At 43.3% G+C, this 23438-nt stretch overlaps 1 protein-coding gene across 1 annotated transcript in view; it reads left to right on the top strand.

The window, feature by feature from the left end:
• Adgrv1 (adhesion G protein-coupled receptor V1) overlaps positions 1-23438 on the top strand; it is a 535418-nt gene that overhangs the window by 37432 nt on the left and 474548 nt on the right. The window contains exons 18-24 of the mRNA XM_045133393.1: positions 351-568; positions 1181-1924; positions 5381-5754; positions 13901-14077; positions 14766-14946; positions 17480-17682; positions 20652-20781. Coding sequence (XP_044989328.1) covers positions 351-568; positions 1181-1924; positions 5381-5754; positions 13901-14077; positions 14766-14946; positions 17480-17682; positions 20652-20781 — 2027 coding nt within the window. The remainder of the gene's footprint in view (positions 1-350; positions 569-1180; positions 1925-5380; positions 5755-13900; positions 14078-14765; positions 14947-17479; positions 17683-20651; positions 20782-23438) is intronic.

Below are 23438 nucleotides of genomic sequence, written 5' to 3'. Positions count from 1 at the left end.
CCGAGTGGGAAACTCCACTTAGCCAGTCTTTAGCACTGTGTCTGCCAGATCACTTGTGACTGCTGTCACCTGGAGTTTGCTTTTGAAACACGTTTGCCAGTTCCCATTGAAATGCTTTTCAACTGGGCTTAGAATTTTCCGTCCTGGTTGGGCTTTGAGTAAAGTTTCTCAGATTGCTTTTTCCTTAAAGTTTTCATTCTGCCTGTCCGTGACATTCACTCTTGTTACTCAGTAGTTCGATGAGGCACCGATCAAACAATCTGCCTAGATAACACAAGAGGTTTTTCATCAAAGTTAGGTTCGCTGCGGACACGCTTTTCATAGAAGTAATTGTGTTCAATTTGTCATAGGATTCTGAGGCACCGAGGGCACTTTGGGAATGTCTCCGTGGCTTGGCAGCTGTTTCAGAATGATTTGGCTTTGCGCTTGGGACAAGAGTTCTTTGAAACTTCAGGGACGGTTACCTTCATGGATGGAGAAGGGTCAAAACCAATAATTCTCAGTGCGTTTCCGGATACAGTTCCTGAATTCAATGAATTTTATGTTTTAAAGCTTGTAAACATTTCAGGTACTGTTTGTTCTCTTGTTTCACCCCAAATGTTACAGTTTTACATTTCAGTAGAGTCATGCAGGGAATCTAGGTGATGGCAATTATATCATGATTGTCTGATTTTAAATGACAAAGTATCCTTTTTGGGAGAAGCGTTTATTTATTTGTCCATTAGATAATTGATTTGTTATTTTTTGCAGTGCTTTTATTTTCTTTTCAGGCTTGATTGACTATTAATAAAATAATACTGAAACAGTGTTACTTAACATTCCACACTACCCCGAATGTAATGAAAACCATGTGATGATCCCATTGTTCATTGGTAATGAGTAAATTATTTAATTAGAAATTTACCTATAAAATACTGCTTTTTTTCTAACCTTATGCTACAGAGTATTTCAAATTATTACTATTATTATTTTTTTAAGTAGGTTCTCTCTCTGCTCCAGGCTGACCTGGAATTCACTGTGTAGTCACAGGGTGGCCTTGAGCTCATGGCAATCCTCCTACCTCTGCCTTCTGAGTGCTGGGATTAAAGGTGTGCGCCACCATGCCCGGCTCAAATTATGGTTTAAAATTTTTTTTTTTTTTACTTCTTAAGTTCACTCATTGTAAATGTCCTTTTTACAGGTGGTTCTCCAGGTCCTGGGGGCCAACTAGCAGAAACCAACCTTCAAGTGACAGTAATGATTCCGTTCAATGATGATCCCTTCGGCGTTTTCATCTTGGATCCAGAGTGTTTGGAGAGAGAAGTGGCAGAGGATGTCCTCTCAGAAGACGATGTATCTTATATTGCCAAATTCACCGTTCTGAGGCAACAGGGCATCTTTGGAGATGTGCGGGTTGGCTGGGAAGTACTGTCAAGTGAGTTCACTGCTGGTTTGCCACCAGTGACAGACTTTTTACTGGTTGGAAATTTCCCCAGCGCTGTGCATCGGCAGCCGCACATGCGGCGCCACCACAGCGGAACAGATGCCTTGTATTTCAGCGGGCGAGAGGGCGCCTTTGGCACTGTGGATCCAAGGCATCATCCCTCCAGGAACAACACGCTTGGCAACTTTACATTCTCAGCTTGGGTGATGCCTAATGCCAACACAAATGGATTTCTCCTAGCGAAGGATGATGGTAATGGAAGCATCTACTATGGGGTAAAAATCCAAACAAATGAAACCCATGTGACACTCTCCCTCCATTATAAAACTTTCGGAGCCACCGCGACGTATGTGGCCAAGACCACAGTCATGAAATATTTAGAAGAGGGGGTTTGGCTCCATCTTCTGATTATCCTGGATGATGGCATCATTGAATTCTACCTGGATGGAAATGCAGTGCCCAGAGGCATTAAGAGTCTGAAAGGAGAAGCCATTGCTGATGGTGGGTGTCAGCGTCACCACGAGGGCATTGAAGTGTGCAGATTCTAGAACTTTCAGTTTAAAATTTTGACTTTTCAAGCATTTGGCAAATATTTTGAAAACTTAGATATAATATTAATTTGTTTTATTTTAATTAATTAATTTATTTATGAGAGAGAAAGAGGCAGAGAGAGAGAGAATGTGCCATGGCCTCCAGCCACTGCAGACACGGGCGCCTTCTTGTGCATCCAGCTTCTGTGGGTCCTGGGGAATTGAACTGAGGTGCTTTGCCTTCCCAGGCAAGTGCTTTAACTGCTAAGTCATCTCTCCAGCCCTAGTTTGTTTTATTTTAACGAAAGTAATGCCATGAGAAATTTCTGCTGAATGTTGCCAAAATGAATCAGGCAAGGTCTTTTAGCCTGGAGCTAGCAGAAAATAGGCTGTGAGAGAGGTGTGCAAAGTGACCCCTGTGAAACAGCACAGGGAGAAGGAAAACATTTACGAAGACCATTCGTCTCCCTTGTGACCGGCGGGCAGGTGGGGAGCACTCCAGAGGGAGAGAGGCGAAGGAGCATGGCGGGGGGCTGCTGTTCTCCTGGTACTTGCGGGAATAGGTGGGCTTGGGCATGGTTGAAAAGGAATCAAGAGAAAAGAGTCACACTTAGAACGATCAGAGGCCTTACTGTATCCAGGCATGAACGTTAAGCCAATTTGCATGTCCTTTCCTTGAACAGCTCTCCCTGGCATGTGTTCCCACAAATACTGCTTATTTCTCTTACAGTCAGCACTTTCCTTTGTTTTATGATTTGATTCTATTTTATAATCAGCAAGAATTTCCCTTAAGAATCTTTTGCATTAGATGTTTGATTACATATTTTTCCAGCACCCCCCCCCCCCAAAAAAAAAGTTGGGCAAAAGAAACCACATATTCACAGCTACCACCTGCAGTCCCAAGGGCCTTGCTTATCTCATTGTGTGGCATCAAATTGTGTGTGAATATTTACATGCATGTGCCATATTTGATTCTATTGTTGATAATACTGGAAATAGAAAAACATTTTAAAGTTGCAAACGAACTTATTTTTTGTAAAGTTCTAAAAGAAATGTAGTACATATTTTAAATGTAAAGGTACCTGGGCAACTCAGGCCACAGAGGTTAAGGAAAGTAGAACGGCCCACTCTCCCATATCTGCAACCCCACCAGAGAGACAGGCTTTCCTTAGCAGCGTGGCTCCGAGAGGCCTCCAAGAAACACCCAAGCAGCCACACCCATCCTCTGGTGACCTCAAGAAGCAGTGAAGTAGCCTGTTCTTGGATGTTTGGCCCAGAGAGGCTCTGACGAGCGGACATTTGACCCTACCTATGCACACGTGGCCTTGGGAAGCAGCTGGGTGTGCATGCATTGCTCGTGCTGGTGAGAACCCCGCCTTTCTTCTAGACGTGTGGCACACACTGTGAACACGGGATATGTACGGTGACAACTTGGCAGAGGTTTTGTGAAAAATACAACTGATGCCGTGTCACGAGTCTCAGGCGTTTGTACGGGTCTGCCCGGGGCCTCTGCCAGGGGCCCCCACGAGTCCTGCGGCCTGTCGCTGCTCGCCTGCCTTCTGCCCGGCAGCCACCTTCTGCAGTGGAACTCCCGTCTGCATAGGAACTCAGTGTTGCTCTTTCTGAATTTGATGAATTGTCTGAAAACTAATATATTTCCTTAATTCTTAAAACTGCCTATGATAAGCCAGTTGTAGTGGTGCACGCCTTTAGTCCCAGCACTTGGGAGGCAGAGCTAAAATGATTGCCATAGGTTTGAGGCCACCCTGAGACTACAGAGTGAATTCCAGGTCAGCCTGGTCTAGAGCGAGAGACTACCTCAAAATAATAAATAAATAGATAGATAGATAGATAGATAGATAGATGAGACTACCTCAAAATAATAAATAGATAGATAGATAGATAGATAGATAGATAGATAAATAAATAAATAAATAAATAAATAAATAAAACAAACCCTGCCTATGATAGCTTTCGACAGCTTGACTCCAGGATCACCGTACATACCTTATCTGAGTTATTAGAAAAAGAAGAAATAAAAGCCAAGGCAATCCAAAGCCAAGCATTGTGGAGCTAACCCATAATTCCAGCTGAGGTACGAGGATTTTGAATTACAGGCTAGCGTGGGCTATATAGAAAATTCTAGGCTAGACTCAGCAAGAGTAAATCAATCAATCAATCAATCAATCAATATAATCAAACCCTACAGTCCCAGAAACTTTTTGTAAGGAGTGAGAGAGAGAGGGAGAGGATGAATGAATGAGAATGGGCATGCCAGGGTTTCCAGCTGCTACAAATGGAATTCCAGATGCATGCACCACCCTGTGCATCTTGCTTTCCATGAGAACTGGGACATCAAACCCTGGGTCCATAGGCTTTGCAGGCAAGTTCCTTAACTGCTGAGCCATCTCTCCAGCCCCAGAAAGGCTTGTTTTTGAGGTAAAGTGACATAGTGACATGCAATTGAAACATGTATTATTGTTCATTTTACAATACTTGAATATAAAGTTGATCTGAAAAGAGCCACTTTTGTTTATAATTTATTCTATGAGATACTTTGGAAAAGAGATACATTTGGGACACCAAAACATCCCCCCCCCCCCCCGCTGCTGAATTCACAGTTTATTTAACTCAAGATGAGTTTTTAACACATGAAACTTTGAGATTCTCAAAGAATTATAAGACTGAAGTCTTAAAATTGGGTCTGAACTAAATCATTTCATTTTTAGATGAACAAATAAAATGGAAAAGATCACAGAAGAAACGTCTATCACATACATACACAACACATGCATACGTAGCTATGTCTATATACACCCTTGTGTATATTCAGTTATTTTTACGTCTCGAAGTGTGTTTCAACACCCTGAAAGATAATAACATGATTTAGCTTGAGGATCATAGCCATTCCTGCAGAACATAATGTCATTATTCCACTGGTTACTTCACAGCTCCATTTTGTCGATAGAAGCTTGTGCTTACTTGATGAAACTGTAGTTATGCAGTGTTACGTGTCTTTCACTCAACTTGTCTTGTTTTCTTTTTAAAATTTTTTTTGTTTATTTTTATTTATTTATTTGAGAGACAGACCAAGAGAAAGAGGCATATATATATATATATATATATATATATATAGAGAGAGAGAGAGAGAGAGAGAGAGAGAGAGAGAGAGAGAGAGAGAGAGAATGGGCGCGCCAAGGCCTCCAGCCACTGCAAATGAACTCCAGATGCATGCACCCCCTTGTGCATCTGGCTTGTGTGGGTCTTGGGGAATCAAGCCTCGAACCGGGGTCCTTAGGCTTCACAGGCAAGCGCTTAACCGCTAAGCCATCTCTCCAGCCCATTGTCTTGTTTTCTGAATCATAGCTGCAGTTTAGGATGTGATAGCGGTCGGTATCGTAGCGTTTCAACCCAGGTCTAATTTCAGGTCCGGGAGTTCTGAGAATCGGAGCGGGGCTCAATGGCAGCGACAGATTCACGGGTGTGATGCAGGACGTGAGGTCCTACGAGCGGAGACTGACAGCTGAAGAAATTCATGAACTTTATGCTATGCCGGCGAAGAACGATTTACACCCCATTTCCGGATATCTGGAGTTCAGACAAGGAGAAACTAACAAATCATTCATTGTTTCTGCACGAGATGATAATGAAGAGGAAGGGGAAGAGTTATTCCTTCTTAAACTCATCTCTGTCTCTGGAGGGGCCCATATTTCTGACGTGAATACGACAGCTAGATTAAAAATACAGAAAAGTGACAATGCCAATGGCCTGTTTGGCTTCACAGGCACTTGCATTCCAGAGGTAAGTCGTGAGCTTGGAGAACTTTAGAATGAAAAAAGTATTCGTGGTGGGCAGGTTTGTTTAGGGCTGAGCTAGCTTTTCTTCATTAAGAGCATTCACGTATCTATGAGAAGTATGTTACAGCCTGTGTTCACTCCTTGAATCGTCTTGTTGAGTTTCCAGAAGGGAGCAATATGAAATCAGCGAATAAATGTTACCTGTCAGCTTTAAAGGTAATACACTCCAAAGAACGCGTAACTACGCTCCACGTGCAGTTTGGCTACTGGTTGGGATACTATAGAAGTAAATGAGGTAATACATGTTGAACTCCTTGTGAATCAATATAAGTGAAAAATGATTGAAATGTGATTGTTTTTCATAGGTGGAACATTCTTACATAGTTCCATTCTTCCATGTTGATATAAGTGTTTCGTTTCAACTTTGTTGCTTAAGAGTTCATTAGACTGTGCTTATCAGTTCTTCCCAACTTTTCAAAGAGACATGATCATCTCGATTTCCTGACTGGTAATGCGAGAGCTCCTGAGAACACTTCCCAGGTGCTGGGCGTGACAGCCAGGGAGCAGGGTCTGTGAAAGCATGCCAAGAAACAGGACTCCTTGGCTTGGCAACTGATTCTAATATACTTAGAAGGGCATATATGTAAATTGAAATGATTAAGAAGAACAGGTATTAATAGAACTTAGAAAAATTGTATGTCACATGTCTCTTATTGTAGCTTAAACTATCTCTGGCTTTTCTGTCTGGTGATAGTCATGATAAGAGATCTTCAGTTGATGATATTTTTAAAGAATTATTTTGTTTAACACATATTATAACAGATTATACTCTTTTATCCCCTTGCTTCTGTTCCTGATTCCCTGGCGACCCTCCTCAGTGGGGTTATTACATTCATTGCGGGGTCATGAAGGCCTCAGCCAGTCCCTATGGAGCAGCAGGGGGAATGCATCTCAGGGAACATCTACCCACTCTGCGGCTCTTAAAATTTTTCTGTCCCCTCTTTTGCTGCATTCCCTGAGCCATGGCAGGGCAGTTGGCAGTCTGATTTTGTGTTGAGTTCTATGCAGCTCTGGATTTCTGCTTTGATGGTTTTGATTGATCATCATGTCTGACACCATCACCCTGGAACTGGTTGTCAGGTTAGCAGTAAGAACAGTGTTCAGGTCGCCCCTTCCTCTGCAATTGTCTATATTTTTTAACATCGGAAATATGATTACCATTTTTTTGCTTGTGCATATATATGTGGTGTGTATTTATGAGTATGTGTGTGGGTACACATGTTCACAGGTGCTTAGGCACGTGGATACCCGAGGTTGGCATCAGGTGTCTTCCTTAGTAGCTTTCCACATTGTTTACTGAGGTAGGGTCTCTTGGTTGAACCCAGAGCTCACTGTCTGGCTAGCCAATTTGCCTCAGGAATATCCTGTCTTCTCCTGCTTTCTGAGCACTGGGATTACAGTTAGGCTACCATGCCCTCTTGGCATTTATGAGGGTATTGAAGGTCTAAATGCTGGTTCTCAAGCTTTCATGCCAAGTGCATTATCCACTGATCCACCTCCTCAGCCCTTCATTTCTAGTCAGATAATGCCTTTAAGTGGTTATTCAGCCATCAAGAACTTTCACATAAATTAAGATGTGAATACCTTCCTAATAATCCATAACATAGGTGCAACAGTCACTACTCTCCTCCACTTTATAGAGTTAGAAAAAGAGGTTTAGAGGTCTGAAAAATAACTATCCCAAGTAGGGTTAGATGAGACAGTGATCCAGTGAAATGCCTGGCTCTGAGCTTCGTGGTTACTAGTACTTAATGAACATTAATTTTTCCTTTATGCTTCTGATATTCAATAGGAAGCCCTGTGGTTTGAGCCCATGCCTTGTGATTGGTAATCTGTCATTATTTCCCTTTACTTCTTTAATGTCGCCATCTGTAACTTACAGAAGACAGATGGCTTGTATGAGGTTGTGGGAACCATTTGTGATGCCATGCAAAGCCACATTCCCTTCACTGCTCTTCAGGAGCTCCCCGGACTGTGGATGACTCTGACGTCACCCTGGGCTGTTCTCGCTGCTGGTCCTTGCGGCTCCTCCTGGCTGACCTTCAGCTCTCATCAGTCCTTCTGTTTGCAGCACTTGTGTTCTGGATATTGGTATCTAGTCATCCACATCTCATCTACAAAGACATCACCTCTGTTAAGACCTTATTTGAAGTAACTGATCCTCTTTCCCAACCTGTCACTCTTTATCTGTAGTTCTGTTTTCAGAGCATTGATCATCCTCTCAGATTCCTTGTTATTCATGACTATTTATACATTGTTTATATCTCCCCCCATCACACATTACAAGGGCTTGGAGTATAAGAAGTTGTTTTTATTCCTTACTGTACCTGGAGCACCAAGAATGCAGCAAAGGAGGTATTCAGTAAGGTTGTGTGGGAACTTAGGAATTCATGTTAATGTCAAAATATGAAAAGACATTTAGCAATTAAGAGATCAGGAATGTTTAGTTTCATTTAAAGTATATAAACAATCATACTGTAACACCAGAAAATAGTATATAGCAAAAATTTTAAATATGAATAAATGAATATATATATGTATATATAATTTTCTGGGCTATTATAATCATGTTTTTAATGCTGGCTTATTTCACAACTCTTACTGATTGCAATTGGTGACAGTTTATTTACCTAGTTACACAACTTTGTCTTTTCCTGTTGCTGTCTGAACTTGAGAAGATCTGATCCAACCTTTTCATTGCAGAAGAGAGAACTTTTATTCATGAAATGAGATACAAATTTAAAAAAAGATCCATATGGGAAAGAAAAATGTTTAAAAGTTTATCCAGGAAAATTGTTGAGTCTGAAAGATTGAACATTGAGAAGATTAATCCATTTTTATTCTTGAAAATGAAAAGGGAAACAAAACTTTTTATCTTGATTTAAAGATCTGAACAGGAGTCTTCAAGTATTTTTATCATCACCATGAACAGTAGCAGTAATGTTTACTGAGTCTTATTGACATGGAATTTAGGGTATCTTTAAGAGCATTGGAGCCTTATCTTGGATCTTGGGTGGGCAAAGACTCACAGGACCTTGGGCCCTGATACATCTGGGTCACATAAGGCTTGTTCTGAGTCAGTCACCTCTGGAATCTTAATCTTATGAATCTTAACGACTGAAACCCACAGACTGGAGGATAAAATTTAGAAATATTTTTATTATAGGGATTATAAAGCTTATAGATTTTAAGAGAAGGATATAAAACCAAGCTCCTGTACAGCAGGAGAGGGTATCCAGAAATGAAGAAGTTTTGTGGGGAGTAGAGACCAGGACGTCTCTGCAGCTCCCTAACAGAAAAAGAAGAAAAAAAAATAGTGAAAGCTTTGAGTTGAGTAAGAGATTTCACCTCATTAAGGGAATAAGCAGATGTGCAGTCTGTTTATTTCAGGGTGTTCTCTTCTGGCCTCGTAAAGTACATGGGGCACACACATGTGCATATACCACACCTGCATCGTATCACACATAACACACACACACACACACACACACACCTTTGATGAAATAGTACAAAATGCCTGTTTTGGTTTTTTTTTTAATTTCATGTCATGAAATGAGAAACTCAACTAAAATACTTCTGTTGTATTATCAAAGCATTAGAGCTCCCAGTATACAGGAGGCTGAGGTAGGAGGACTGCCATGAGTTTGAGACCAACCTGGGCTACGGAGTGAGTTCTAGCCTAGCTGGGGTAGGGTGAAACCCTACCTTGAAAAACAGAAACATGAAAGCAAACAAAACCCATCATAGTTGACTTGAAGAAAGGTGCTGGTTGATTTAGTTGCTGAGTTTCTGAAACACCATAGTTTTTTGAAAAATGGTTATTTTGTTTATTCAAACTTGGGTAATTAGCAGACATTCTCATGACAATAAGGGGAGTGAGCTATTGACCACGAGAGAAACAACTAATAGTTCTTTCGAATGGAAATCTGAATTTTGGAACACTTGTATTTGCCACAGTGAGCTTCTCTGTTCCAAGTACTTAAAGACCTTGAGCTTCTCTGTTCCAAGTACTTAAAGACCTTGTTTTTTTTTTTTTTTTTTTTTGAGGTAAGGTCTCACTCTAGGTCAGGTTGACCTGGATTTTGCTGTGTAGTCTCAGGGTGGCCTTGAAGTCACGGTGATCCTCCTTACCTCTGCCCCTCCCCAGTGCTGGGATTAAAGGCGTGCACCACCACGCTCCGCTGTCCCATTACCTTTTATTGACACCCCTTCCCATTCTCTTTCCACTAAACCTCTGTTCCCAACTAGTGCTTTTTCTACTTGGAATTTTCTTTTGTTTTTCTTGTGTGTAGGAGTGATCCACTGAGGTTAATCACTGTTGTCTGCATGGGTGGGTGTAGCAGACAGCTGCAGGTTGGCCGAGATGAGCTTTCAGACCAGGCAGAATTATGGAGGAAGGGATCTGTTGAAGCTTACAGAGCCATGGGAAGTTTCACATTGGCAGACGAAGTTGGCTCGCTTTCATAGGCCTAAGGCGGGGGTGAGAGAGAGAGAGAGAGAGAGAGGGAAAGCCACAAGCCAAAAGCCACACAGCATACTTGAGGAACGCCAGGAGGACCTTGGTACTTTGCATATCTTTAGACTGGAATTTCAAACCCACCATCACACTTTAAGGGCCATCTAGTGGCAGCTCCTCCAACCAGGTGGTTGCAGATCCAAATTACAAACTAATACAACACTGAATATATTGGAGAAAAACACTCCTCAGTACCCTCTTCTCTTTAATTCTTTTTAAAAAAATTATTTAATTATTTGAGAGTGACAGGAAAAGAAAGAGGCAGATTTACACACACACACACACACACATAAATATATATATATAGAGAGAGATGGGGGGGGAGGGAGAGAGGGAGAGAATGGGCACACCAGGGCCTCCAGCCACTGCAAACGAACTCCAGATGTGTGTGCCCCCTTGTGCATCTGGCTAAAGTGGGTCCTGGGGAATCAAGCCTCGAACCGGGGTCCTTAGGCTTCACAGGCATGCGCTTAACTGCTAAGCCATCTCTCCAGCCCTCTCTTTAATTCTTTGTGCTCTTTCTTCCATGATGATTCTTGAGCCTCAGAGCGGGTGGCAGAGATGTCTCATTTCGTGCTGAGCACTGTGGTGTCGCTTGTTCTCCACACTGTGATGAGTTCTGCTGTCCACACTGGTCATCACCTTCTACAGGGAGAAGCTGCTTTGAGCAAAGGGGAGAACAGGGCTGCTCTACGGGCAGTGATGGGTACACAACGGACTCTACTTAGTCCCACAGCCTCTACAGCCCTGACCTGCTTGTGGCAGTTACTGTGTGACCAGGAGCAGCTCACGGGAGGACAGGGTTTACTTTAGATTCCAGAGGAAGCTTCCTCACGGCAGGAGAGGCTGGCTCGCTTCAGCACGCACAGCGCAGAGGAAAAATCCAGCCATCAGCAAGCGCCAGCAGCCGGAGCTCACACCGGCTCTCCTTGGGCCCAGTAGGGCTGGATTGAAGGTCCTTCCCAGTGACATGTCCCGGAGACTTAATCAAACACCCCTGAATCTATGGGGGGCATACTTTCACACCACCACACTCTAGTCTTTTCAGTAGCAGGCATGAATTCTTTCTGTTTCAGTTTGTTTTTCTTCAGGTTTTATTTCTTTCTTTTCCTTCCCTCCCTCCCTCCCTCTCTCCCTTCCTTCCTTTCTTTTTTTGATGTAGGGTCTCACTCTGGCTCAGGTTGACCTGGAATTCACTTTGTAGTCTCAGGGTGGCCTCGAACTCATGGCGATCCTCCTACCTCTCCCTGCCTAGTGCTGGGATTAAAAGCGTTTGCCACCACGCCTGGCTTTTTCTTTCTTTCTTTTTTTTTTAAAAATTTTTATTTGTTTATTTGAGAGGAGGACGCGGGGTTGGGGGAGAGAATGGGCACGCAAGGAACTTCAGCCACTGCCAACAAACTCCAGATACATGTGCCCCCTTGTGCATCTGGCTTACGTGGGTCCTGGAGAATTGAACCTGGGTCCTTTGGCTTTGCATGCAAATGCCTTTAACTGCTAAGCCATCTCTCCAGTCCGTATTTTTAATTTTATTAAGCACTTACTTTGTATGGATACCTCACATGTGTTGGTACCATCTTTTCCCTCCTCCCTTTCTGCTGCGGGTCCTTGTCAGTGGGGTCGCTGGTATTCCCCACGGGGTCTCCTTTTCACTCAATGTTATTTTATGTCCTGGTTCGCCTCTCCTTTTATTTAACTTGTGTTCTCTTCAGATTCATGTACGCCCTGACTTGTTTCCTCTTTGAAGGCATTCAGGATTTTATTCACACGTCCATCTGTATCTTCTGAGTCCTTTGCACGTGCTTATAGTCATTCTTTGCAGTTTTGTGTTTCCCCTGAGGAGCTCTCATCAGGGTCCTCTACGGCAGGATGGGTAGTTGTTGGGGGAGACATGTTGGCTTGCTTTTTCATGTTACCTTTTCTGTCTTGAGTCTTACCCATCCGGAGATTGGGCTTTGGTCAGGCTTTTTTTGGACACATTTCTGTTAAGTTGGTATTTGAAATGGTTTTTGGTCTTCCCTTTTTTTTAAAAAAATATTTATTTATTTAGAGAGAGGGAGGGAGGGCAGAATGGGCACATCAAGGCCTCTTGCCATAGCAAACAAACTCCAGACACAAGCACCACTTTGTGCATTTGGCTTTACTTGGTAACTGGGGAATCAAACCCAGGCTGGCAGGCTTTGAAAACAAGTACTTTCTTACCCCTGACGTGCTGGACTTGGTACCTGGTCTTTTCTATATAGAGTGGGTGTGGTGAGGTCAGTTCAGCCGGGGCAGTGCCCAGTCTCATGCAGAGGATTCCTTTCCAATAGCAGAAACACAGGCCTCGTGGGCAGAGAAGGGAGCAGGCACTAGGGTCACTCTGGTACACTCAAACGCATGGGCAGACCCTGGCTCTTCTGGCAGAAATGTTGACTGCCAGGAAGGGAAAGGAGGGGGCTTAGTGGCAAGGTGGATGTCCAGACTTGTATGTGAGACCCTAGCTGGGATGTTTGAAATGCTGGCTGTCTGGGAAAGGGGACGTGAGGGCCCTAGCTAGATGCTTCTGAAGTCCCTCTACTTGGTTGTTTGTATCCCCTCCAAATAATTCCACTATTATTTCCCCTTTCCATGTATGCGCGTCTATACATGTATGTTCACGTGTCCGTACGTGTGTGCAGGTGCACGTGTGCGTGTGGGTGTGTGGGGGGCCAGTAGACAAGCGTGGCTGTAGGAGGGTCTCCATCTCCTGGAGCTCACCAGTGAGGCTAGACCGGCTGGCTCTCAAGCCTCAGGGAGCCTCCTGGTCCGTGTGTGCATTATAACGTGGGTGCTGGATTTTGACCTCAGCTCCTCATGTTGGCGAGACCATTACCTTATCAACTGTGTCCTATGTGGCTGCTTAGGTTTGTGACTGGAAAGTTCTTCCTGATGGCAAGATCCACCTTCCACCTCTCTCTCCTGTCCCCATTTTGTCCGACTGTTCTGAATGTTGAATGCTTGTCTCCTTCTTCAGACCTTTATTCAGTTCATGAAAAGGTTGTACTTCATTTTTTAAAAATTACTTTTTCTGATTTATTTTTATTTATCTATTTGAGAGAGAGAGAGAGAGAGAGAGAGAGAGAGAGAGAGAGAATGAGTGAGAATGGGCACTCCAGGGCCTTTAGCCCCTACAAACGAGCTCCAGACGCATGTACCACCATGTGCTTCTGGCTTATGTGGGACCTGGAGAATCGCACCTGGGTCTTTAGGCTTTGCAGACAAGCTCCTTAACCACTAAGCCCTCTCTCCAGCCTGGTTGTACCATATTTTGAAAAACAAATTTTTTTTTTTGGTTAATTACTGCATCTTACTTTGTGGCTGGCACACAGGAGGTACCGATGAATGCAGTACACACAGCAGGGAGATTTTAATTGTTTTTATGATCACTTATGAAAGAGTGTGAGAAAACGAATGACTTCTGCTACACTTTGCAAGTGGAGAGGCCTCACAACCCCTTTTGGAGAGGTAGAAAGTTTGGACAGAGTAGAAGGGTCTGGTTCCACCACTGGCCTCACCGACCACGTATTCACACGTGATTTCTGCTCACCCGCAGGCCGCAGAGGAGGGGTCCACCGTCTCCTGTGTGGTGGAGCGAACGCGCGGAGCCCTGGGCCACGTGCACGTTTTCTACACCATCTCGCAGGTCGAGTCTGAAGGCATCAATTACCTCGTTGATGATTTTGCTAATTCCAGCGGGACTGTCACCTTCCTTCCTTGGCAGAGATCCGAGGTAAACTGATGCCTGGGGTTCTTTGAGGGCCTCTGGGCAGCTTCCCCCACGAGCTCCTCTGCTCATTCATTCAGGCGTTTTAAAGTACTTAGGAGATTACGTGTCATATATGCCTATTACGTGTGTGTGTACTCTTGTATGAAATAGAAAATGTTTTGGTATTTATGCAAGAGTACAATTATGAGTTTTAAGCTTATTGTGCAGAATCCAGCCATTTATAAAGTTCAGGAAAATGGTGCCCCTGATCCAGAGTCTGGTGAGGGCGTCATCTCTGTCACATAGCTCTGGGACCTGCTCACCCTGTGTCCTCACCCGATGCAGAAGCAAACACGCTGCGTTAGGTTTCTTTTTAAAGGCTTTTGATCGCATCTATGAGGTCTTTACCTTTAAGACCCAATTTTCCCCTAAAGGCACTGCCTCCCGGTGTCCTCACCTTGGGTGCTAGACGTTAATATCTGAGTCCTGGGTGAATAAATTCAGATTGCTGCAGCACCCGCTGTTAGGGAATTAATGTCCTCAGATGCCTTTACGTTTATGCACACACTTAAATATTTTACTGTGTACATTTATGTAGAAATGTCATATTGAATAATAACTTCAATTAAATATAGTTTATTAACTATTTTCCCTAATAAGTAGTTACTACCTGCCTTCTTGTCCAATGCCCCTGTACTTGTACTTTCACTAGGTTCTGAATTTATATGTCCTTGATGATGACACGCCTGAGCTTAATGAGTATTTCCGGGTGACACTGGTTTCTGCAGTTCCTGGAGACGGAAAACTAGGTTCAACTCCCACCAGTGGGGCTAGCATAGACGCTGAGAAGGAGACGACGGATGTCACCGTTAAAGCTAGCGACCATCCTTATGGTAACCCACTCTTTGCAGGAAGAATGCTCTGCTCTGGTGTGCTTTGTTTTATTAACAACTTCTGAAGTGACATTTGGTTAATGATTCTGAGGTTGAACTCCTTTAGGCCTTCTAAGTTCTGATTTTTCCACTGCTATTTTGTGCGACACTGTTTATGAAAAAAACACGTAAAAATTAATTTCTGAACTTAAATAATATATTTTGGAGAGTTTTTGCCAGATTACATTGAAGGAAAAAAGTACATATTTGTAGTTTTTAAAAATAAAACAGTTTTTTTATGAGAAAAAGAGAGGTGGGGGAGGGAGGGAGGAAGGGAGAGAGAATGGGTGCCCCAGGGCCTGTAGCCACAGCAAATGAACTCTAGACGCATGCTCCACCTTGTGCATCTGGCTTACGTGGGTAATTGGGGAATTGAACCTGAGTCCTTAGGTTTTGCAGGCAAGCACCTTAACTGCTAAGCCATCTCTCCAGCCCAAGAAGTACATTTTTTTTTGTTCTTTTGAGGCAGGGTATCACACTAACCCAGGCTAACCTGGAACTCAGTTGGTATCCCAGGATGGCCTCAGACTCACTGTGATCCTCCTACTTTAGCTCCCTAGTGCTGGGACTAAAGGTGTGAGCCACCGTACCAGGCTGAAAGAAGTACTTTTAGTTGTGACTATCAAAATTCTTATAATTAAAAAAAAATCATTGTGTGATGATGTGCTTATATCTTAGGTACTTGAATAACTTTGTAATTTGTACCTTATTAGGCTTTGAGACATGGAGTTATCACTGTTAATTTATATTAGTCTGTGTCTTATGCTGAGAAGCAATAACTTTAATAGTGGAACAAATCAGAGATGTCTGTCTACTATGCTGAGGATTTTTTTTCTATTAACAAATAACACTTCTTTTGGGGGAATAAAGGCAAAATATTTGTTAAAAAGTCTGGGTAGGGTGCTTCAGGGTTTCTTTAATTCTGGTTTTCATAGTTAATTTTTTTCTTTTTTGATTTTGAGTCTCACTCAAAAAGTAGGGTCTCACTCTAGTCCAGGCTGACCTGGAACTCACTTTGTAGTCTCAGACTGGCCTCAAACTCATGTTGATTCTTCTACTACTGTCTCCCAAGTGCTGGAATTAAAGGCGTGCACCACCACTCCTGGCTAGTTAAAATTAAAAAAAAAATATATTCATGAGAGACAGGGGGAGGGAGAAACTGGGCAAGTCCATGTAAGTGAACTCCAGATGCTTGTGCCACTTTGCAAGTCTGGCTTCATGGGGTGTAGATCAAACCTGGGCCTTTGGGCTTTGCAAACAAGCGCCTTTAGCCAGTAGGCCTGCTCTCCAGGCCCATAGTGAAAAATTATTATTTATTGGTTGATGTTTGCAAGCAGAGAGAGAGGGAGGAGTGAGAAAGAGAGAGAGAGTGAGCCTCTAGCCACTGCAAATGAATTCCAGATGTGTGCTCCACCTTGTGCATCGGTCATTGATGTGGGTGCTGGGTTTGTTAGGTTTTGCAGTCAGATGCTTTAACCACTGAGCCATCTCTCAAGCTCCCATGGTTAATTTTTTGTTTTTTGGTTTTTCGAGGTAGGGTCTCACTCTAGTGCAGGCTGGCCTGGAATTCACTATGTAGTCTCAGAGTGGCCTCCGCCTCATGGCGATCCTCCTACCTCTGCCTCCTGAGTGCTGGGATTAAAGGCATGTGCCACCACACCTGGCTAATGGTTAAAATTTTTAAAAAGTGTTGCCACAAAAAAAACACCAAAACAACAACAAAAAGTTTAGCCGGGCGTAGTGGTGCATGCCTTTAATCCCAGCCCTCGGGAGGCAGAGGTAGGAGGATCACCATGAGTTTGAGACCACCCTGAGACTATCTAGTGAATTCCAGGTCAGCCTGGACTACAGTGAGACTCTCCCTATCTTGAAAAACCAAAAAACAAACAAAAAGTGTTGCCAATCTTTTAGGATATCCTTAAACCTGTTCTGCCCATTCTTTTTCTGTCTCTGTCTCTCTCTCAAATAAATAAATAAAAAATTGGAAAGGGCTGGAGAGATTGCTTAGTGGTTAGGGCACTTGCCTGAGAAGCCTAAGGACCCAGGCCTGATTGCCCAGTATGTAATTCAGGTGCACAAGGTGGCACACGCATCTGGAGTTGGTTTGCAGGGGTGAGAGGCGCTGGTGCGCCCCTTCTCTCTCCGTCTCTCTTATAAATAAATAAAATATTTAAGAAAGCCTGTTCTGTTGTCATTTCAGGAATCCCAGAGACTAGTCAAATATAAGTAAATATTTAGAAATAGAGCTCTAAAATTCCATCAGTGTTGCTTTTGTCGATGGTTCTGTGGGATCATAAAGCTTCCTTAGAGTAAGAGACAAGGAAAATGAACCCTCTTCACTTTTGACATTGTGAAGGCTTCTAACCACTTTCTGTCAAAAGTTCATTAATCGAGTTTTTACTGAAGTCTTCTCTGTACGAAGGCCGCCCACTTCCGACGAGAGGGAGGCCCGCCTCGGGGACGGAGGGAATGCCTGTCTTCTCTGTGTCCTCAGGCTTGCTGCAGTTCTCCACCGGGCTGCCCCCCGGCCCTGGCGACGCGCCCAGCCCGCCTGCCAGCAGTGTGCCCCACCTCACGGTGCAGGAAGAGGATGGGGAAGTGCACCTACTGGTTACCCGAGCACAGGGACTCCTGGGCAGGGTGACTGCGGAATTTAGGACAGTGCCGCTGACAGCCTTCAGCCCACAGGACTATCAGGTACCTTGCTGAGCCGCTTGAAGCTGCATCTGCCCCATGACCGCAGGTCCTGTCCCCGCAGAGGACTGGCGGGGTGTTGCAATGTACGCGAAACATACTAAGGAGAAACTGAGCACTGACTGGGTTTTTTTCTTGCTGCTGCTGCTGCTGCTTCTCCTTCTTTTCCTTCTTCTTCTCCTCTCCTCCCCCCTCTTCTCCTCCTCCTCATTCTTCTTCTTTTTCTTTTTTTTTTTTTTTTTGATGTAGGATCTCACTCTAGCTCAGGCTGGCCTGGAATTCACTATGTAGTCTCAGGGTGGCCTCGAACTCACAGTGATCCTCCTACCTCTGCCTCCCAAGTGCTGGGATTAAAGGTGTGCACTTTCCTGCCTTTCAAATGTATGTAAATTAGCATGCTTCATTGTTTGGAAACCTGATGCTTAGATAACTCCCATACTATTTTATTCTTATATATATTATATATTATTCTTTATGCTTTATACTTATGCTAACCTTGCCTCTCAAGGTTTGGTCCAGTGGTTTGGGTTTTTAAAATATTTTATTCATTTATTCATTTGAGAGACAGAGAGAGGGAGAGAGAGAGAGGGAGGGAGGAAGGGAGGGAGGGAGGGAGGGAGAGGGAGAGAGGGAGGGAGGGAGAGAGGGAGAGGGAGAGAGAGGGAATGAGAATGAGTGTGCCAGGGCTTCCAACCATTGCAAACAAACTCCAGAAGCATGCATCATCTTGTGCATTTGGCTCACGTGGGTCTTGGGGAATCGAACCTGGGTCCTTTGGCTTTGTGGGCAAGCTCCTTAATCACTAAGGCATTTCTCCAGCCCTCAATCAAAATAATTATAATCACAGACTGGTTAGCTATGTGTCAATAGATTACTTCTGTCTCAAACTTGTAAAATAAATTTTAATTTTTATTTATTTATTTTTTTATTAGTTTTCTATTCTGCAAGTACAGGCAGTTTGGTACCATTGTTAGGCTCATCCGTGACCTACCCCCTCCCCATTGGCCCCTCCTTGTTGAGGTATATGGGTCGTGCATTGTGGGGTTAGCCCACAGTTATGGGTAAGATAAATGTCTCTGTATATCATGACCCAACATGTGGCTCTGACATTCTTTCCATCATCTCTTCCGTAAAATTTCCCTGAGCCATGTTGGGTTCATTTTTGGTCTGCTTCAGTGATGAGGTGTATCAAACTTTTTTGTAGGCAAATTATATACATTTTTTTCCTTGCATGTTCTGTGTTTGTAACTTGGCTGATATATTCTGAGGTGTCATTTTTTAAATTCATTCATTTATTAGAGAGAGAATGAGAGCAGGAGGACCGCCTGTTTCTGCAAACGAACTCCAGATGCACACACCACTTTCTATACATGGCTTTACCTGGGTGCCAGGGAATAGAGCCCAGGCCACCAAGATTTGCCAGCAAGCACAGTTAACTGCTAAGCTATCTCTCCAGTCCCTACAAAGCATCCTTGGTTTAATGTATTCTCTGCATTTCTTCTTCTTCTTCTTCTTCTTCTTTTTTTTGATTTTTTGAGGTAGGGTCTCACTCTAGCCCAGGCTGACCTGGAATTCACTATGGAGTCTCAGGGTGGTCTAGAATCTTCCTACCTCTGCCTCCTGAGCGCTGGGATTAAAGGCGTGCGCCACCACGCCCGACACTCTGTGTTTCTTAATCACACACTTGAGTCCTCATGTTAAATAAACCTTTCAGGGGTTTGCATCCTGTTGTTCTGAGTGATGTATTAACAACTACTTTCTAGCTGTGTTTCATGAGGAGGAAGCGTTCCAAATTTGTGATCTGTGGGGCATGGGTGTCGACATAACCTGAGTAGTGAGGGCGGGCTTCCTGTGCTCCATAGTGACCTCTGAAGTTCAGCAGAGCGAAAGAGATGAAGCGGAGGAGAGAGGCAGCCAGGCATCTATGTAGGGAAGTCCAGGCTGTCAGAGGACCTTCAAGGAGGCAAGGGCTCCTGTGAGGTGCAGTGTTAGGTGTGCCGACAGCAAGGGAGGAACGGGCCGCAGCAACCAAGCTGCTAGAGATGCAGTGACGTTTTAAAAACACATTTTACTTTTATTTATTTATTTACTTGAGTGACAGAAGAGAGAGAGAGAGAGAGAGAGAGAGACAGACAGACAGACAGACAGACAGACAGACAGACAGAATGAGAATGGACATACCAGGGTCTCCAGCCACTGCAAATGAACTTCAGACTCATGTACCATCGTGGGCATCTGGCTTACCACCTCTGGTTACATTTTTATATAAAAGAAATACAAATAAGGAAAGCAGTGAGGATCTCTAGGCTGACTGTGGAGAATGGACAAAGTGATGCAGACAGGCCACAGGTAAGTAAGGAACCTGTTTTTTGGAGTGAGGCAAAAAGTGATGAAATCTTGAGCTAGGCTGGTTTTATGGTAAATGAAAAGAAGCAGATTGGGTTGATGAAATGTATCAGTGGTAAAATGGCAAGATTGAGGGTGTCAGTGTTTCCCCAGTTCCTGACATGAGCGGCATACGGCTCCAGCCTTTGATGCTGTGGAGGGGAGAGTTGCAAAGGGAAGATCATACATCTGAGACTCTGGGAGAAAGTATAAGAAAAATTTTAAATGTTGTTTAAATCTGGGTATTAGAGTTTGGAGCTATGACTTTGGGATGTTTAAGTGCATAAGTAGTATTAAAAGCTAGAGACATAATATATATATATTTGTAAGGGCTGGGGATTAGGCTCAGTGGTAGAGCACTTGTCTGTGTTACGTAAAGCCTCATGTTTGTCCAGCACCACAAGAAAAATAAAAGAATATGTATATTGAATATGTGTAGAATATATGTTGAATGCTTTTATACCTATTGGCATTTTTTTCTGGTTCAGAATTCAAAACATTTTGGTATATGGCAAGCATTCTAATTATGCAACTTTAAATCCTGAGCGATTAGAACATAATTGATAAGCCTTTTCCTTGTGTTGCAGAGTGTTGCTGGTACATTAGAATTTCAGCCAGGAGAAAGATATAAATATATTTTTGTCAACATTACCGATAATTCTATTCCTGAACTGGAAAAATCTTTTAGAGTTGAACTGTTAAACTTGGAAAGAGGAGGTAAGACTTGTAGCTGAAAAATAAAAAAAGACTTGTTTTCTCATGAGGGCAATGTGTACTGCTAATTCAGGATTCTTTGGAATTCTTGTTCTTCCTTTTAAAGAAGTTAATGAATTACTGGGTTTTGTGGATAGTAGCTTAAAAATTAGTAATTGCTTGTGATTTATAGTAGACAATTCTGGTTTCTTTGATACAAAAATTTTTATTTTTCCATATACATTTTGAGTATTAGTTTTATAAATTAATTTTCAATTCATAATTTTATACTTTTGTTAATTCTCAGTGATACATGTTCATTATGTACATCACCCATTCTGTTGTTTCCTTCTCTCTTTATAACCTGTTCATTATTTTCCTGATGTGGATGTGCTTTCAGAATGACATAGTACGGTTGCACTACATGCCACTATTATCATTGTCTTCATTCTAGACATCCCCAAAGTCTCCAGGAGGCATTCCTCTTATTGATTTTTCATATTAGCTCCACTACATCCATCCTCAGATATAACATAGGCATCCTTATAGGTAATCCATAAGAGGTGATTATCAGTAAATCAAGTCCACGGTATCTTACTTGATTCTGCTTGTCAGAATGCTCTCATTCTCAAACACTTTTGCAGTTAAAAGTTAATACGTGGCAAGATCTTCTGCATCAAGGTGAAACCATTTGTGATGTTGATCCCATCCACATGCGCGGTCTCTCTAGGTTGCTTTGCAGAAATGTTGGTGTGTTTATCAGGTGCCACTGGGCTGTGATGGAGCTTGTGTGGTCTGCAGCACGTTTCCTTTGTAAGCGTAAAGTTAGGGAGTGATGAGTTTCGTTAGGACAGTCCCTCATTTTTTGATAAATGAGTCTTAGGGGCAGAAATCCCTTTCTTGTGTTCCTGAAGCCCACGTGAAGGCAAAGGGGCCGAGTCAGTGCTTGGGGTCAGAAGAATGGTTCAGTGCAAGTGTCGTGGGCTGGAGAGGTGGCTCAGCAGTTAAAGCACATACATGCAAAGTCTAACATCCTGGGTTTGATTCCTCAGGACCCACATCAAGCCAGATGCACATATTGGTACATGCATTGGGACTGCATTTGCAGCAGCTGAAGGCCCTGGTGTGCCCATTCTCTCTGTCTGTCCATCTCTCCAGCCCCAGATATTCTTTTTGGTAATGCTGGGAGCAACTACAGAGCCCCATGCATACAAGGCAAGGGTTTGACCACTGAGCTGCAACCCTGGCTCTGGACCTCAGATGTAATTAAGATATTTGTCATTATAGTGATGCTTGGGATTTATGTAGCAACTTTCCTTTTTATTTCTAGAATGTACACTTCTATACTGATCTATCACAAATTCTCATTTATTCGATTTTTACTCACTTATTTTACAGTTTCTTAGAAAACAATAGTGGCATAGAGCTTAAACTTTTGCCAGTGATTTGTGGAACAGATGAGAAGGAATCTTGACCATCCTGAATGCACACCTGGGGACTACCTAATACGTGAAATAGGCTGCAGGGCTAAATTCTGTTGTAGATCAAAAGAGCACTCTGCACTCCACATTCTTTTGCCTCTAAAGCTGATCTGGGTGCTCATCCTAACCTCACTAGATGTTTTTGCTAGTTAAGTGTTTGTGATGCTGACCTGTACATCTGTTCCTCATTTCTGAGCAGTATGGGAGCAAAAGCATGCACTGAACTGTTACTGAATATCCTTTTTGCTTTTATCAATTCTCATGCCTGGTGTATGTGACTCTAGCCCCTTTGTAAGTGGGAAGAAGACCAGAGCACACTTCATACAATCAAGAATATGAGTATAGGACTGGAAAGATGGCTTAGTGGTTAAGGCGTTTGCCTGCAAAGCCAAAGGGCCCTGGTTTGATTCTCTGGGACACACGTAAACCACATGCACAAGGTGGCATAGCATCTGGAGTTTGTTTGCAGTGGCAGGAAGCCTTGGTGTGCCCATTCTCCCCCCCCCCCGCCTCTTTTTTTTCTCTTAAATAAATAAATATATTAAAGAATATACATTTAGGGCTAGAGGGATGGCTTAGTCATTAAGCGCTTGGCTATGAAGCTTAAGGACCCTGGTTCGAGGCTCGGTTCCCCAGGTCCCACGTTAGCCAGATGCAGAAGGGGGTGCACGCGTCTGGAGTTCGTTTGCAGTGGCTGGAGGCCCTGGTGCGCCATTCTCTCTCTCTTTCTCTCTCTCTCTGTCTCTCCCTCTCTGCCTCTTTCTCTGTCACTCTAAAATAAATAAAAATAAAATAAAAAATATATTTAAAAATATGCATTTAAGAAAGAATATGAGCATATATGTATAAATATGTGGTTTGCTGGTCTTTTTTCTTGCTTTTCCTTTCTTCTCATCCTATTCCTTTTTTCTTCGGTCTCTATTTCTGACTGCTTAATGTAGTCCAGGTTGGTCTCAAACTTACTGTGTAGCTGAGAACAACCTTTCGCTTCTGACCCTCCTGCTCCCCTTAGCAGTTTCTGAGATTGCAGGTGTGTGCTGCCATGCCTAATTTGCTGGGAAACGAATGCCACCAGGCTTTGGGCGTGCCGGGCAGGCACTGTGGCTGCCGAGCCGATCCCCAGCCTGGCCTGTGGTTCTTTCTCTGCTTTTTCATTGCTCTCACCACTGCCTCTCCCATCTTCTTTGGGGACATTTGGCA

This window comes from Jaculus jaculus, chromosome 14, assembly GCF_020740685.1.
Source record: "Jaculus jaculus isolate mJacJac1 chromosome 14, mJacJac1.mat.Y.cur, whole genome shotgun sequence".
Lineage (NCBI taxonomy): Eukaryota > Metazoa > Chordata > Mammalia > Rodentia > Dipodidae > Jaculus > Jaculus jaculus.
This window is presented reverse-complemented; position numbering and strand designations above follow the sequence as displayed.